Below are 17,607 nucleotides of genomic sequence, written 5' to 3'. Positions count from 1 at the left end.
AACCTAATGTAAGCTGTAAAGACTGTACTGTGAAATGGAACTGTAATGCGGTCAAGACCTGCCTGGAACTATAGCTGAATGTTCATAAACCAATCAGAATCAAGCATTCAACAGCCCCGTAGAGTATAGCAATAAAATAATTATCAGCTTATCTGTATCAACCAAATGTTTACTTTCAGTGAATCCCTAGCTGATAAAATTTTACCAAAGACCCCCATTCTTGCTTGATCAAGATGTAAAAGTATATGTTCTCCTGCCTCAGCCAGCCAAGCCATGGACACATTTAATGAACTGGCTCTTTTCTCAGGCCTGTTCCAACTTTGCCACTGTGGGGGAGGATGACACTGGATGTGCAATTACTGTAGACAGGACCAGCTACACCCAGTCCAGCACAACACAGCAGAGGACAACATTGTGACACAGTGCAGTGCAATACAGCACAAAGGAATGCTGTGTAATGCATCAACGTTAATTAAAACACAATGGGCCGTGACATGGCGTAACCCCAGGAAACATCCTACACAACCACACAACAACACGACTGCATAACTGCATAACTGTAGTGCTACCACTTTAGGAAATGGTACATGCACAGTGATTCATAACTATGTGACTGTCAGTTTTTGGCAAGACATTGCAAGTGTGTTGTCATTTACAATGTTCAACATAGTGACAGCAACAGTGGCTTAAGGCATCTTTACACAGCCGAGTTAAGGCTGCTCTAAAGCGGCTCTGTGCCTGCTCAGAATTCTGTGTAAAGACTCAATGCCGCATAAAAGCAGACTTAGAATATGACGGGTCTAAGCCACCTCAGCCCCTAGTATCAAAGGCGACTCTGATACTGTTTTGGTTCAGTGTGAATGAACGCAAACTTGTGCCGTTCTACGTTATTGTCATGACAACCAAAAGCACGCCTGTCAGCTCAAGCAGCTCAATCAAATCATATAGGCCTAGCTCCTTATTGTTTTAGGAGAATTAAAAAAATGTCAACCAGCAAGGGACAGTGAAGTAAAAGAGTCCTTTCTCACATCGTGAAGCAAACCATAAAACAACTGGAACAATTTTATTAAGAAAAAGAAAAAACTATTTATTAACTAAATTAAAGCCACACCGCGGAACTTTTTGCCGGGGCTAGATGCACTAGACCTGGAACTTTCACGTCTAGCGCCCCTAGAGGCCACAAGCGCCGCAGCACTGTCGCAAAAGTCTAGAAGACAGTATATCAGAGCCTATGGTCACGTGACGGCCGTAAAGCGATACGTTCTTTAGGTCACATGACCTGTTCAACAACGGTCCGTCTCCTCCAAACTTACATAGGCGGTATTTCAAGAGGGCAGCCCCGCTCGGAGCATTAATAGTGTCAAACGCTGTATATTGGCCTGAGGAATCATTTAAAATAACTCGTATGCGTCAACTCTTTAGGTCACAAAGTCCACGGTGTGGCTTTAAAGTTAAAGTTACAAAATTTTCGAGTTTTATTTCATTGTTTATTAGCCTATTTCATTATTTTTTAAACTCATTTTATAACACGTTGTTAAAACAGTAGTAATGATCAAATCATTGTTTCTCACGATTTTAATTCCTGTGTAAATGCATTTATGCAGCTTCAGAGAAGCAATAAACATTCTGTATAAATGCAAATTTTCGTGACTTTATGCTGCTTCAGAATTGGTTTCTGTGCCGCTTTTTCTGTGTAAAGATTGCCTTTGGAAACAGGTAAACAGAATCACCAATTTTGTATTTACCACAATTTACACCAAAAGAAAAAGACATTTGTTTCGTAAAAAAAAAATGCTGTATTGTATGATAAACTATATTTTAGAATTTTAAAAAGATATGGGAGTGGTGTTTTTTCACACAAAACTGTGATCACACAAAACTATGCCCCCGTGATGCTTGCAATGTCAGGGCATTGGTTTGTCAGGGCATTGCTACGGAGTGTCAAAAGAGCCCATTCCATCCAGATGTCAATGTCAAAGTCAGTAGGATTCTAAAAAAAAAAAAAAAAAAACCGTTTATCCATGCCAGCTGAAAAGTCTGACTGCTTGGAGAAAAAAATTGCATTTATTTTGTCAGCGAAAGTGTTGAGGTATCATTCAAGTCTGTGGCACAAACTGCAGCAAGTTACAGAATGTGGGTCGATGACAAATAAGAGTTTGACAAAGAGAAGGTAAAATCATTTTAAAATGCATGTGCTAAGATTTTAAAAATGTACACTGTATTTGTGTTGATTTTGAATATTTTAAATAAAAGCTTAAATTTAATCACACTAAAGATGTCATGTGGTTTAACTGTTTAGAAAAATGAAAATCATATCATGAATATGTGAGTGAACATATAAACCAATATTTTATGTGTTTAAACATATTTTTAAGGTATAGCTTTCCAAATATTTTGAATTGATTTATTAAATAATTAATTCATTCATAATTCATAAATGTCAAATTCTTGGGGAGTGGCAGCACATGACATTTCACAACAAGTGAACTTGCCTTGTCATAAAAAGGTCAAATTATCTGATATTTTAAGAGGTTTATGAACTTGCAAACTGAATCAGGGGTCTGTGATATAATTTCATAAGTTTTTTTTTCTGCATTGTCTGCTTCACATGACAAAGGTTTTTCAAATATTAATAAGCAGTAACATTTGTTAAAATGTTTTTAAGAAAAAATTATAAAAGTCAAACAACTAAATAAGGTTTTACAAGAATTTAATTATTTTAATATATTTTTTTTTCTTCTTTATGATATCAGGATAGTTGTATCACCCTGGCAACTGATTTGAAGAGTGATCTATTTTACAAAATCACTAAGTTAATTTAAAGTCCCCCTGTGGAGAAAATCAAGCTTTTAATGTTGTTTATATGTCTGTGTGATGTTTTTAATATGCTTTAAGACAGACCATGTACAAATTCATAAGTCAACACCATCACTGAGTATTTTCTCCTTAAAACTGCAGTGAACCAATGACGTGGTATGAAATTTCTGGTGTTTCTGACATCACAAACTACCTTGTAACCAATCACGTCATTGTGTGATCATCAAGGAGTGGATCTCTGAGCTTGTGTGAAAGAGTGGAGGCGCGGCTAATTTGCATATTCATAGAACCACGTATACTAAATGAGGCAAGGGTGTAGTTACATTCAAGGTATTTTAAGGCATGAAGAATTTTTTTTCAAGGAAAAAAAATTTAAATATGTCATTTTGGTGATCAAAGATGAGTTTTAAGGGATAACATGATTGACTACAAGGGGACTTAAACACAAAAGGAGGACATGCCTTTTGAGTCCTAAATGCCTAAAACCAATCACCAGGGAAGCTCTTTAGAAGGGAATTAATTCATTCTTGCTTGGTTCTCAATTACATCTTGTCCAATATGACTTACAGTATGCTTATCTCTAGATTAATGTCTTGTTAAAGGACACAATGTGATACGTATAATTTCAAGCATTTCCCTTTCAACAATTCATTCTTTAAATGAGAAATCAGTGAGTATTAGCTGTTCATGGTGTGGGCAGCAACACTATGTGTGTGGGAGAATTTCTTTTAATACCAAGTAAAAATGTTTCCCCTGCAGTCAGGCATTAGGCAGACATGTGGACACACAACCTGTCACACTATCGTTATGGCTGCCTTCAATCAGAGCAACCCACGCACACACAAAAAAACGTCACTTGTAGCTCTCAGCCTTCTCTCTCCCTCTCTCTGACATACACACACTCAGGGGGCCCCAATCAACGTCATCAGAGGTTTCAGTTTCTGCAAATGGTAGAAATCAAAACTCAACAACAGACTGAAAACACACCAGGTTAGTGACAGACACAAAGCTAAAACCACAAACTAACATTCACCATAAACAGGGTATAAATAGGGTAAACCCAGAACAAACATTTCTGTCTGAAAGACACAATATGTCATTTCCAGAATCTTGAGATTAGATTAAAGTCAACATTGACCCTATTTACTTTCACAGTACACGTTCCCAGGCTTATTGTGAACAATTCACTGGTGCATGTCATTCCAAAGGGGGAAAATGTTTGTCTTTGTAATCTTTCATCAAAATGCAAAAACTTGCGCTTGCTAACTTGATTTTCCTTGTCGGCTCTTTTCCTGAAACCCTCTTACTTTTCATCCCTTCTCCTACAACCACCCTTTTCTATAATCCCCTCTTTTCACATTCCAAGAAAATCCCTATGGATGAAATCCATCCCCAGTCCCATCCAAAAAAATGTTTCTCATTTAAATATCATGTTTCACCCAGAAACACATTACATTACGAAGTAAAATGGTTCCGTATAGCATTTCATACTTTAAATTTCTTCTTTGCAAAAACAATGACACCACTGCTCAAACGTTTGAGGTCAGTAAGATTTTATTTATTTATTTATTTATTTTCTTTAAAGGATGAATTAAATTGTTCAAAAGTGACAGTAAAGACATTTATAATTTTACAAAAGATTCAAATAAATTATGTTCTTTTGAACTTTCTATTCATCAAACAATTCATCAAACAATCCAAAAGAAAAAATGTATCACGGATTCCACAAAAATATTAAGCAGCACAACTGTTTTCAACATTGATAATAATAATAAATGTTTCTTGAGCATCAAATCATATCAGAATGATTTCTAAAGGATCATGTGACACTGAAGACTGCAGAAATTATGCTGAAAATTCAGCTTTGCCATCACAGAAATAATTGACATGTAAAAAATCTAAAAAATGTATTGTAAATCAAATTATTGAAAACAAATTGTAAATTGTAATAATATTTCTAGGGCCCAATCATTTCAGCGATGCGGAACACACAGACGAAATTACAGAATCCAGTCATAAAAACGGAATTTACTCTGTTTTACTGAAATTGTACTGATTTTACTGAAATTCACGTAATTTGTAAAAAAAATTGATGAATAAATAAAAAGCATGACCGTGAATACATGAACTTCATCTCCAGAGCCACTCTGAGAGTCACTTCATGAGCAGTTTACCATTTCATTTGAGAAAAACATCTCGGTTACAAATGTAACCCTTGTTCCCTGAAGGCGGGAACGGGAGACGTTACGTCGACATGACGACGTAATTGGGATTACTTCAGGGAGCCCTATATGGGGTTAGAATTGTTGCATTATTCCAAATAAACAGATTGAGATTCACAAAAAATTGTAAAGAGTTTCACAAAAATGTATAAAACTCACAAATAAATAAAATGAGATTTACAAAAAATATATATATATTTACAAATATGTTTTATGTCACAAACACAACTCTGTCTGTCATTTATTTGTGAACCGCTTCTTGTGCATTTGTAAATCCCCTCACATCTGTGGATTTTGAAACATTTCTAGCGTCGACGTGCAGACAAATCCACAAATAAGTGGACTCCACCCACCGTTTACTCAAGCCAATCAGATAACGGCCACATTGAGCTGACCAATCGTAGCAAGTTCTCGCTACAACCAATCACGTTAGGCTTTACAATCAGGCTGGTCTTGCCCCCAAATAAATTTGCTCATTCATCTGCATTGGCTCAAATAGGAAGTGTAAGGCTAAGGCCCATACAATTGCTTCAGTAAAATGTTTAAAATTTGGATTTCGTTAGAGTTATGGATTTCGTTAGGCCATTAGACTGTGTATCAAGCCAAGACACATTTTTTGAGCCTTTGAAAGGCTCTTAAATCTAAATCTAAACAATCAATCTTATCAATCAAAATCAATTTCATAGATTTTTTTTTATGTTTTTATGAATTCAATTAATTATACATGCTTTTTGATTATTAAAATTGTATTAAATCCTTAAAATGGAATCCAGAAAACTTAAAATAGAAAACACAGAATTTGGTAAAAAACAAAAACAAAAAAAACAACGTATTTCATAGGGCCCTAAAGTGTCATTTTTGTTTAACTTTTAATAAATTGTTGTTAATAAGTTTCATGATCTCAATTAATAAGACATGCTCTTTGATTACTAAAATTTAATTTAACTACTAAAATGGAGTCCAAAAAACTAAAGCAGAAAAAAAATGGAACCCAGATAGACTAAAACCAGAATCAGGGGAAAAAATTTAACGCATTTTGCGGAAATTTTTTTATGGATTTCATAGGGCCCTATATTTCACAATATTACAGAGATGTCTTTAAAATAAAAATAAAATAAAAATTCTTACTGACCCCAAAACTTTTGAACAATGTAGATTGTGAACATGTTTTTGAAAGTCATTTTTTGTTGTGGTCTCACAAGTAGTCCTCAAATATCCTAAATACAATACTTAACTGTCTATAATGAAGTCATACTTCATCACTGCTGACAGGAAAAATTTTACCAGTGGTATTTACTCTGAATTTCCTGGCATTATATGTCGATTCTGAATAAATGGACTGGCATTAAGCTGCTTCTGGTTTTAACAAAAGGAGGAAATTCTCAAGTAAAAGGCCAACAGTGAAAGGTTATTCGATGCATAGTGATTGTGTGTGTTGTGTGCGTCAGAAGACATCACATCATTCCCACTGTTCACTCCTATGACCCAATGAGTTGATAGACAAGAATAAAACTCTCAATACCAACACCATTATCGCTAATGACAGATTATAAATCCCAATTCAGAACTGAGCTGAAAACACTGACTGACATTGACCATTTCACCCAGAGAAACCAGGCAACCATTACAACATTAGGAAGGAAAAGATGACTCCTACAAGGAACAAGAATTCACAAAAAAGGATGGTCAATATGAAGAGCAACTTAATCTGCTTCACAAATTCGGTAAAGCGTCCTTTATAGGTAAAGCGCAAGTTTGCCTATTTTAAACCAACAAAAAGCATCATCCGGTGGACAGTCCCTGGGCTTTCGAGAAAACTACACTTCCGCATTTTTGTATCCCAGCTCACAAACAGTTGGATCAAGCCCAGTGCATTATTATGTACTTATCTCAGTTGTCATGTAGCACAGATATATTTTTATTCTTTTAATTGGTTTTCTACTCCATAGACAGCCACGTTTTATTAAAAGTCCATCTTTAAATCAGTAAATATGGCCACGTTTGAGGATTGAGGAAGCTTGCGAGATTCACTTCAACCACTTTCCTTAAGTTACAAACCTTAAGTTTCCTCTTAGTCGGTTAAAATATAATCGGAAATCCAAATGAAGCACTCAAATCCTGTTTAGTCAGCAATCCTGTAGCATTCTGTCCCGCTGAGATCATGAAAGAGGAACAAATCCAGCTTTCTGCATACTTGTGCATGTGTATGAGAGAGTACAGAACATCTCATTCTCTTTTTTGATTGAATGAGTCAAAGAAAAACATGTCACCCTTCAATGGTGGTTAAAATTAGATTAACATTAACAACGTCTGCAGCATTTTATTAGCAAATATATATTTATACCATTCAAAAGGCTGGGAACACAACAGTGAACTGATTTTTTAAGCAAGGATGCATTAAATTGATTAAAATGACACTAAAGACAGTTACAATGTTAAATCTGATTTGTATTTCAAAGAAATGCTGTTCTTTCTAAATTTCTGTTGATCAAAGAATCCTGAAAAAGACTCTTTATCACAGTTTCCACACTACATTAAGCAGCACAACCATTTTCAACTGTGATACTAACAAGAAAGGTTTCCTGGGAATCAAAGCAGCATATTAGAAAGATTTCTTAAGGATCATGTAACATCATGTTCACTATGAATTTATTAATTCATGTTTTTGTTTTTTATTATTTATTTATTCATTATCATGACTTTTTTTCCCATTGAAATAATGACAACATGGTAAGGATACTTGCAATACTGTCATACAAAAAAGATTCTTTCTTTAGATTTCGGGGTGAAATATGACCCAGACATGTTCTTGGACAGTTTTGGGAGATTCACCCAATGACTGTCTATAAAACACTTTAACATTGGTTTCTATGTGAGGCTTCAGTTCCTCAAATTTCATTATTTCTCTCTCTCTCTCGCTCTTGTAGTTGTGGTCATGCATCCGAGTGTGAGGGACAACAGACCACTCAAGCTTAACGTTTCTATTAAAATTTAAGTCTGCAGAATGTTTTTTTTTTTCCTTCACACTTAATCACACAGAATCTTTCACCACCTCCCACAGAAGACTTTAACAGGGAAGAGTGCTGAAAATATAACGCATAGCTGTGGAACTGACAGAGAGGGCAGCACACTAATAGAAGTAGAAAACTTTCCCTAACAAGTCTCTAATTAGATATAAGCTGGCAGTGGATGCTGGACAGATGTATGATGATCAGTCAAAGGGGTGTTAGCTGGGCAGCTGAAAAATCCTCTACTGTCTATAATTGGGGCTAAGGAAGTAGATACCATATTCCTCTGACTCCTGACTAACAGATTCCTTTCCATAAACACAAGCATTAAGAAAAAGCAGATCTCTGTAATTGGTACCCTGATTTCCTTCTGAGCAGCAATGCAAACAAATGTCAGAATGACCTCTGCTTGGCCTGTCATGGAGGTTAGGCATCGGCAGAGAATGCAACCGATAATGGTTCTGTTCCAAACCTAGAGAGCGACTTCATGCTCTATACCTAGTAGACAGTTGCCTTCTAAATGAGGTGGTACCTCCTAACTGACTGTTTAGGCAGCGACTCCATGAGACACAAAAACACAGAAGACTCAACACAAATATTGGAAAATAGTCCGTTTTTAATTAGACAACTATTTTTTCCAGATCATACGGGTTCTTTACAGTACCTTGGTGATATGCTTCTAGGATTGCCTTCTCCACAAAAGACAAATTCTTAGGGACCGTTCGGTATTTATGGAATGGACCACCGGAGGAAAATAGGGGAGGGTCATGTCTTTTTATTCTTTGTTGAGGGGAGGGTCATCCAACTTTTTTTAGTCTAGGGGGAGGGTCACCCAACTTTTGTAGGCTCTTCATGAAAACAGCAAAATTTCAAAGTGGCTTGTTTTGCTTATCGCTAGCAGATGGGTCTGACCCAACGAAAATCCAGTTTGGCACTCTGACAGTGCGTGCGCGCTTCGGGGCGTAGCCTACACGCTCAGAAAAAGTGCATCATGTCAGAACAGAACGCCAATGAAATGTTTACCCGGCAAAGCTTTAAAGCACAACAAATAACTAACTTTCGGGATTGTGAATAAGTGCAGTGTCCTGTGAGTGTAACTCTACCGCTGCATTAACGTGGTGTGAATGTAGGGCGAGTTTTACAGTATTGGGACTGAGGCGCAAGAACCGCAGCTGATAGAACGTGCGCTGTAGCACGGATACTACCATATTTTAGTTTCCATGCTTATTGTGTTTCCACAGCAATGTTATTGAGTAAATCTACTGAAATGGCCACCATAACAGTGGAGTGTGATGTGTAAGATGAGAAACCTGAGGTTAACGCCCGTTTCACACATACTCTGTGTGCATGCGAATGCGGTGCAGTAGCAGCACGCGCTGCTTTCACATACTGTATGCTGCGCTTGCAGTGCGTAACTGATCCGCGGCTGTAGGCTACCACAAACACAACTTTTATCAGCAACTTTTATTAAAAAAAAATGTTTGTCAGCATGCGATTCTCTTTATACACATACACTCTTTAATAGACGTATTCACGTTTAAACACAATTTAAACAACGTATTATTCAATGCATTACCTCTATATATTTTTTATATATTAAGTTGCTCAAGCAAGTGGTAAAATATTTAACAATGTACTTATATAAAATCGCAAACATTTTAAAGGGGTCATGACATGAGAAACCAAATTTGCCTTGATCTTTTGGTATATAAGAGGTCTTTGATACCATTAAAACGTCCTGCAAGTTTCATAGCTTTAGACGTCCTCCCCATTCCATTATAAACTAATCATTTTTTTAATCAAGCTCTAAATACAGCTCGTTCTGGATCCATGGTATGAAGTGACGTCACGGTACGAAGTGACGTACCAGTCGTTTGCATATGTCGTCTTCAAGCGCAAGACAACTATGCCTCATCTTTGATTCATCGCATCTGTCACGCGCTTCACATGTGTTCAGTCGTCGTGCAGCGAGTGGGTCTGTTTACAAGAAGATTGCGATGTCACGCAGATGTGCTGTTCCTGGCTGTGGGTAAACTACATGTTTGAATTATACGCTGCCGAAAGATCCAGACGTCAGGGGAAGATGGATGCAGTTTATTTTTTGCGGACGTCCCAGTCAAGGCAGTGTTAATTTAAGCGTGTGTTCTCCACATTTCAAGGATGAGTGACTGTTGAGAACAATCGCAGTGTGATGCTGGCTTTGCCAGAACACTTTTGCTTAAAGATAAGGCCGTGTCGACTATTCTGGGCTCAACAACGACGACGCAAACAGTTACTGCAAGTAATGTAGGCTATTTAAAACTTAAAACTACTTTTTTAAAACGTTAATTGCAGTTTCATTCATTATGAATAATCACAGTGTTTTTACTTAGTTTAGCCTACTTATTGTTTTCAGAGACCGCGTCATGTTCCCCGTAGGCTATTAAAAGATGTAGGCTGTCAAACTGACAAAACAGTTTCACACTTTCGGGCTGATTCATTCTTAGTTGTTGTGTTGATGGTTAATTTTCCTCTGATTCCGACTCAAACATCATTGCAAGAGCCATCGCCTCGCACGCATCACCCGTTACTATGGTAACAGCTCCGCAAAATCCGCTCGTTGTGACAAGGGGGCGTTAACAATTGATGCATAGGTACTGACGTTAGCCAATCATAACAGTGGGCGTTAACACTGAACTCATAAAGGGGAAACACCCCCAAAACAGACTGTTTGAATCAGAGGATGAGAAACAGGGTGGGAAAAGGTCATAAATCACTCAATTTAAAAAAAAATTTGTCCAAAAAACTATAGTAATACTATAATTACACCAAAGGGAACATAATAAAAGAAAAGAAAAAACCATGTCATGACCCCTTTAAATTAAAACTTAAAATTGACAAAAACAGCCGACTCTCATGCCTTTTCTTTTGCATTTAAATTTTAATACAATGTTGTATCTCACAAAGAACTTGTTTTTCCACCTCCACAAATGAGACGGGTGTTGTTCATTATGTTGCTTTTTTGAAATAAATTGTAGTTTTCCTTGATTTACCCCGGTCTTAAAGTAAAAAGATAATAGTAGTATTTAATTAAATGCATTTACGGTGAGATTACTACATTTTATTTAATTAAATGCATTTATGATGAAATTATAAAATTTTCATGTCAATCTGTGTTCATTTTGTCACTTTAATTCAGCGTTTGCAGCACAGCAAAAATAGACTCGGTGCGGAAACGATCGCTGCACTGCTGTATACGCACCGCAACTGGAACGGATCGACGGACTGCATCCGCGTGCAGTGTGAAAGCTCTGACCTGTTAACATGGGTACGGAAAAAAATACGCACTGCAAACGGAGTATGTGTGAAACGGGCGTAGGTCGTTTGTCATGGTTGTAAAAAAACAATGGCTATCTGCAGCTTTGCCAAGCGCAAACCAGTACAGAAGTAATCAATAAATTATCTGGGAGGGTCATGCCTTTTTTCACAATCATTTTGGAGGGTTTAATAGAAAAATGTATTGCTGGCGAAGGGAGGGTCAAGTCTATTTTGACTATAGATCTCATAACTCCTCCGGTAGCCCCTTAAATAAAAAACGAACAGTCCCTTAGCTACAATTTGGCCAAGACATGGTATCTTAGAAAGCTGCATAATTTTCTTACATTTGGGAACAGTTTTGGTGTCAGAAGTAGAGCTGCATGATTCTGGATAAAGTTAGAGTAACCTTTTTTTTTTCTTTTTTTTTTTAAAAAAGAGATCATGATTCTAAACAAAAACATAGGTAATTTACTAGAGGTTCTGGCAAAAATAGCTGCAGTCTATTTACAAAATATTTAATAATATGAATTATTATTTTTAATTGGTTTGAATAAATGATTCAATGACTCACTCATAAAGACTTGTTTCATTACTGGATGAATCAGTGTTTTTGAATGAATCTCTTGAGTGAATGATTCAATGACAAATACATTTTTTCATCAAGTCGCTTCTCGCCACTTGATACAATCTTTTTTTCAGTCAGGTTACTTTCAAAAGGTGATTTACTCTATTTTGATCGCTAACATACACATCAGTGTTTATATAAATATTATTTATATATATTATATATTTAAAGTCCCCTTGTAGTGAAAATCAGGCTATTAATGTTGTTTATATGTCTATGTGGTGGGAATATTTGTAATATTAAATAAGTCAACACCATTGCTGAGTATTTTCTCTTTAAACCAAAGGCAGTCTCCAAACACGGTTTGAAATCACTGAACTGCATATACTTAATGAGGCAAGGGTGTAGAGTTACATTCAAGCTATTTTAAGGCATGAAGAAAACATTTTCAAGGAAAAAACTTTTAAATATGTCATTTTGGTGATCAAAGTTGAGTTTTAAGGGATACAATTATTGACTACAGGGGGACTTTAAGTATATATTAAGAACTTCTGTGACAATTTAAATTATTGTAACACAGAAATAGTGATACTTGTGTGGTTGAAAAGACTGTTTGTGAAAACTGTCTGTTACATACCAACAGAACACATGACAACTACTCTCTTGGTCAGTAGCCAATGCAGATTTGAATGTTCGCTGTGATCGTACTTGTCAAAGGTTAAATAGACATAGCTGAATTGTTGTCATTTAGGAATAAGGTCAGATGGGTGTTTGAATCGGGATCGCGATCTTTTAAATGATTAATCATGCAGCTCTTGAAAGAAGTTTATCTGTAATACGGGCAGATCACTAGGTTTTGGACCAGAGCACATGGAGTAGAACACAGACAATCACATGCATTCATTCACTGGGCATGTTTCAGGTAGATTACTAACCTTTGGCATGAGGTCGATCATTTAGAATACTCTAAATTCATTAACATTTGAACAAGGTTAAGACCAAAGTCATGTGCATATGCATGTGTTATGAAATTGGACTTTTTTTGTAAGAATTTTATCTGTGCGTATAAATAAGAATAATTTACACAATTATTACTGAATGAGACAATGTGTTTTCCTACAGCTCAAACAATAAAGAATGGCGCTAAGGTCATGGGTTTGATTCCCATGGAAAGGCAAAAACTGACAAACAATTTGTGACAATGTGTGACAAACCGTGTAAACAACGTCTCTTTAAGCTTTTGTGTATAAATGCATAAATGTGAAATGCAGATCAAATGAACCCTGCCTTTTTACCTGTTTCATTTCTCAATTTACCTCATCCTGGTTCAACATTGCACATCATTCCAGAAAAAAAAATTCTTTCAACAAAATAAATAACTTGGTGACAAACTATTTAGCAATATATTTTAGCAAAACTTGACTTCATTTTGGCCTGAAAAAAATCGATTTTCAGTCTGGTCCTTCATTTCTTTTTTTTCTTGCTGAATATCACATTTAACTGTTGACTTAGTTTTTGTGAAATAAATTTCAAACAGTTACAAACTCTAAAATACTTAGGGTTTACAAGAGCACATAAGTCAACATTCAGTTGTAAACCATTAGTAATAATTGTAGAGTATTATCATTCTAATTCTTTAACATTGTGTGCTTTGTGAGATTAGCTGCAGTACATATTTAATTCACAGTACACATTTAAGTGTACTGTACTGTACAAGTGTAGCGTACAAGCAGTACATATTTAAAGTCACCTACCTGTTCAGGATGCTCGCTGCCTGTGATTTCAGCCACAGTGTTGAACGAGTCAACATCTGGCAGTGTTTGGGCCGCCATTGTCAGACGCACCACAATCCTCTGGCCTCTGCGGGCCATCCTGGCCATCATCTGGGCATCCTCGATAGTGATGCAGGCGGTGGGGATCTGAACCACTCCAGGCTGGTACCACTGCCAGCCAGTGTGGGGACTGAAAACAACACCACGTGTGGGTTCAAATCATAAAAATCTGCTTTTAAGTGTTTCATGAATTTACAATATACACAACCGATCAAAGGTTTTGAATATATTAATGTATTTTAATGTAAGGCTCTTATGCATTTATTTGATCAAAATACAGTAAAAACTAAGTAATATTATTATGAAGCATTTTTTTTTTTTATTCCTGTGATGGCAAAGCTGAACGTTTTAGCAGCCGGTACTTCAGTTTTTAGTTTTTTTTTAACTGTGATAGTTTTTAATGATTCTTTGATGAATAGAAAGTTCAAAAGAACAGCATTTATTTGTTTTGTAACATTATGAATGTTTTTTTGTAAAATTATGAATTTAATGCATCCTTTAATGCAACTTAAAAGTATGAATTTCTTTTTTTTTTTTACTCCTGAATGGTAGTTAATCACAGTTTTCACAAAAATATTAAGCAGCACAACTGTTTTAAATATTGATAACAATAAGAAATGTTTCTTGAGCATCAAATCAGCATATTTGAATGATTTCTGAAGGATCATGTGACACTGAAATATTAAAAGCATTGTAAATAATATAATATGTATTACTATAAATACTAAATATTTTTACAGTATTTTTCAGCAAATAAATGTAGCCTTGGTGAGCATAAGAAATTTCTTTCAAAAACATTAATTATTCCAAACTTTTGACCTGTAATGTATTTTATTTTAAGATACCATTCTAAACAAATAATCTCTGGAGCGTCAATCTTGAAAGTTACTTTTAAATTGATTTGAATCTCCTTTTGTTTACACGTTATTCAAATTTCTATTTGAAAAGTCAGTAGCCTTTATTTTACAGTGGCAGTCCTTTTAATGATGACTTCAACAGTGCGATGATTCTGACCTGTTGATGGAGAACGGAGTTACTGAACGGATAAGAGAGGCAACGGCTCCAACTTTAGCAGCCTCTGAGGCCCCTGAGGCCCGATAGGCTACAGTCTCCCCATAGCTGACAAACGGCTGGTTATACACAACGATTTTCCCTTTAGCCTCACTCGCTCGCTTCTTCAACTCTTCAAAAGAGTCCACCACGATTACCTCAGCCTCTATACCTGCCAGGAGAACATAAGCTTAGATATTTACAGGTGCAGGTATTTAATAGGTCATGACTAGATGGACTGTGTCTACTAACCCCCTGGAGGAGTTCCTACACTACTACCAAGTCCAAGTATGGCTAAAGTGTGGTTTCTCGGTAGAAGCATCACCGCACTCTCCTCCCCGCGCACCCAGTGAGGGATCTTCACTGGCTCTAGATGCACGTTCTCCAGTCCGTCCTGTCTAAGGGCATTGTACATGTACTTAATGGCCAGGTCTAGGTTCTTAGAGCCACTGACTCTGTTTCCAATGGTATCAGTGAACTCAGCTAGCCTCTCGTAGGAACGGTTCTGGGCTTTTCCATATACTGCGAGGTTTATGATTTGTTGAGCGATGTCAGAGTACATAGAAACCTCTTTGGATATTTCAGAAAGGGGTTTACTGTCATAACTGTGAGGCCTAGAGTGACACTGTAGAAGACAGCAGAGGATAAGAAGAGTCCACAGCGCCTGACTGGTGGAGTTATGACCCCAGCTTTTATTGCCAGTCATCTGAAAAGCACATGAGAGATAAAGAACAAGTCAATAATATTTGCAAATATTTGAATATTTGAGTTAAATGAGCCTTAAATAATTATATATATATATAAGTACATTTTCTCTCATATGTCAGTAATACAGTTCAACTGATTATTAAATAAATAGTTTCCTGGAACTGTTTCCTGGAACTCAGCTTTTTTTTTTCCCTAGTCGTTTCTGATATGAAAACATTTTATACATTTAAGCAAAACATTTAAGAAAATCTAATTTTTTTTCTCGATCACTCGCTTACGTTAGAATGGCACAGTAACAATAATAATCACATATACGTTTATATAGGCTACATACTAAAAATACAACAAACTGTTTGATATTATGCACACAAAATAGACTACGTAACGGCTTTTTCTATGTTTTAGGGGAAAGGTATTAGAAAAATACTAATAGTATGCATCATTTGAATAACTACGTATTAAAATTAAAATGTATAAATTTACCGGCATGGTTTCACATTGAAAGTACACTGACTGTACATCCCTTGAAAACACTGGTATGGCAAGCGCCCTGGGACAATCACAAAAAACGCGTTTAGTATTAATCTGACGAGACGCCTTTCAAAACAACATTCCCAAACCGTTTAATGAAGCAAATCGATGACAATTTATTATTTAAAAAACATTTCAAATTTAACATTTACGGATGAGGTGTGTAGAGCAAGTAAAAGTCTATTATGAAAACATAAAAAAAAAAAAAACATTAGAACTCCTCTATAATTATTGTTGTTGTTGTTGTTGTTGTTGTTGTCATCTAACATTGCTTGTCTATGTCAAAATTATTGAGATGGCCAAACAAACCAAAGAAGATACGTTCACAGAAGCCGCACACATAATTACAGTATAGGCTAATTTCGAGTTTTCAACTTGTGAAAAGCATTTTCATTCATTCAGCAATTTTCTGAGATCTCCTTGCAAGGTACCTATCAAGGTACTGATTTCCTGCATCAACTAGTTCAGACCTATTTTTTTACAGTCTATGGTTCAGACACGCCTCTCCCCCCAACCCCAACATTCATGCATGTGAGCTGCAGTACAACTCAGCATTGGATCAGCAAATTTTTTTGGAAATATGACACTACATATCATAGCGATGATATAAAGGTGAATTGATGTAACTTTTTCTAAATTGTTTACATAGATGGGCCTATATGTGGAGTAAGCAAATTTATCCGTGCAGCTTTTAGTGGGCAGGAATTACTGGAATGTTGTAGTGGAAAAAGAAACTGGTGAATAATGTGGAATAATGATGATGAATGACCACAAAAATCTTCCGTTTTTAGTTTTATTTTTCATAAAAAAGAATAATAAAAAAGGGGTAAATAGTGCCAAATGAATCTAAATTAATTCTAATTTTACATTTTTAGATAAACTTTCTAATTTTTATAAACTTATAGAAACAAATAAACTTTAAATAAAATAAATACAAAATTATTAGCATTGGACTACCTGCAAAAAAAAAAAAAAAAAAAAAAAAAACACTCAAAAGAGTTTAAATTTCAGTTTATGCTGTGTTATCAAAACTGATATTGAGAGTTGTGAAACCATGATATATTGTTACTGTGAAGTAAAATTGAGATTTTGGTCATATCGCCCATCCATATTCTTTGTTAGATAGCGTAAAACACTCCCACAGTTTTACATACAGTATGAATTTTTTAATAGTGTTCACCATATAAATATATAAATGGCTGCTATTTTTCATACGTTTATTTGTAATTGCCAGAAAGAAATAAAGAAACAAAGAATGACAGAGAGGGCAGAGATGATGTTAGGAATTAAAAGTCAGTAGGCCTATGTAGTTTCTTCATTCTCTGTGACCTGTACCTGCACTGGATGGCCAATTTCACATGTATTTTTTGTATTTTCAAAATACAAAATACTGTATTTGTATTTAAAAAAAAATTTACACCGTATTTTGTATTTTTATTTTAAATACATTTCCATGTATTTATGCCCATCTCTGCTTGTACCACGTGACCTCTGAACGACCTGACCGCTGTGGATTCATTTCGAGCTTCAGAGGATGTGATTCTAATCATTCTGGACCCTCATATCCAGGCCACTTC

At 35.8% G+C, this 17,607-nt stretch overlaps 1 protein-coding gene across 2 annotated transcripts in view; it reads right to left on the bottom strand.

Annotated features, from left to right (window-relative positions):
• Positions 1–16,036, bottom strand: part of LOC308704043 (carboxypeptidase Q-like) — a 97,215-nt gene extending 81,179 nt beyond the window's left edge. Inside the window, exons 1-4 of one of the 2 annotated variants that reach the window (XM_081388106.1) lie at positions 15,983–16,036; positions 15,044–15,497; positions 14,756–14,963; positions 13,664–13,871 (exon numbers count right to left, since the gene is read on the bottom strand). In XM_081388106.1, the coding sequence (XP_081244232.1) occupies positions 13,664–13,871; positions 14,756–14,963; positions 15,044–15,497; positions 15,983–15,988 (876 nt within the window). In that variant the 5' untranslated portion in view covers positions 15,989–16,036. The remainder of the gene's footprint in view (positions 1–13,663; positions 13,872–14,755; positions 14,964–15,043; positions 15,498–15,982) is intronic. The other variant, XM_081388107.1, reaches the window with a different exon arrangement.
• Between the last annotated feature and the right edge of the window lie 1,571 nt (positions 16,037–17,607).

The sequence above is a fragment of the Scardinius erythrophthalmus genome (assembly GCF_964197995.2).
Source record: "Scardinius erythrophthalmus genome assembly, chromosome: 16".
Classification (NCBI taxonomy): Eukaryota; Metazoa; Chordata; class Actinopteri; order Cypriniformes; family Leuciscidae; genus Scardinius; species Scardinius erythrophthalmus.
The sequence above is the reverse complement of the archived record's forward strand: the minus strand, read 5'-3'. Positions and strand labels throughout refer to the sequence as shown.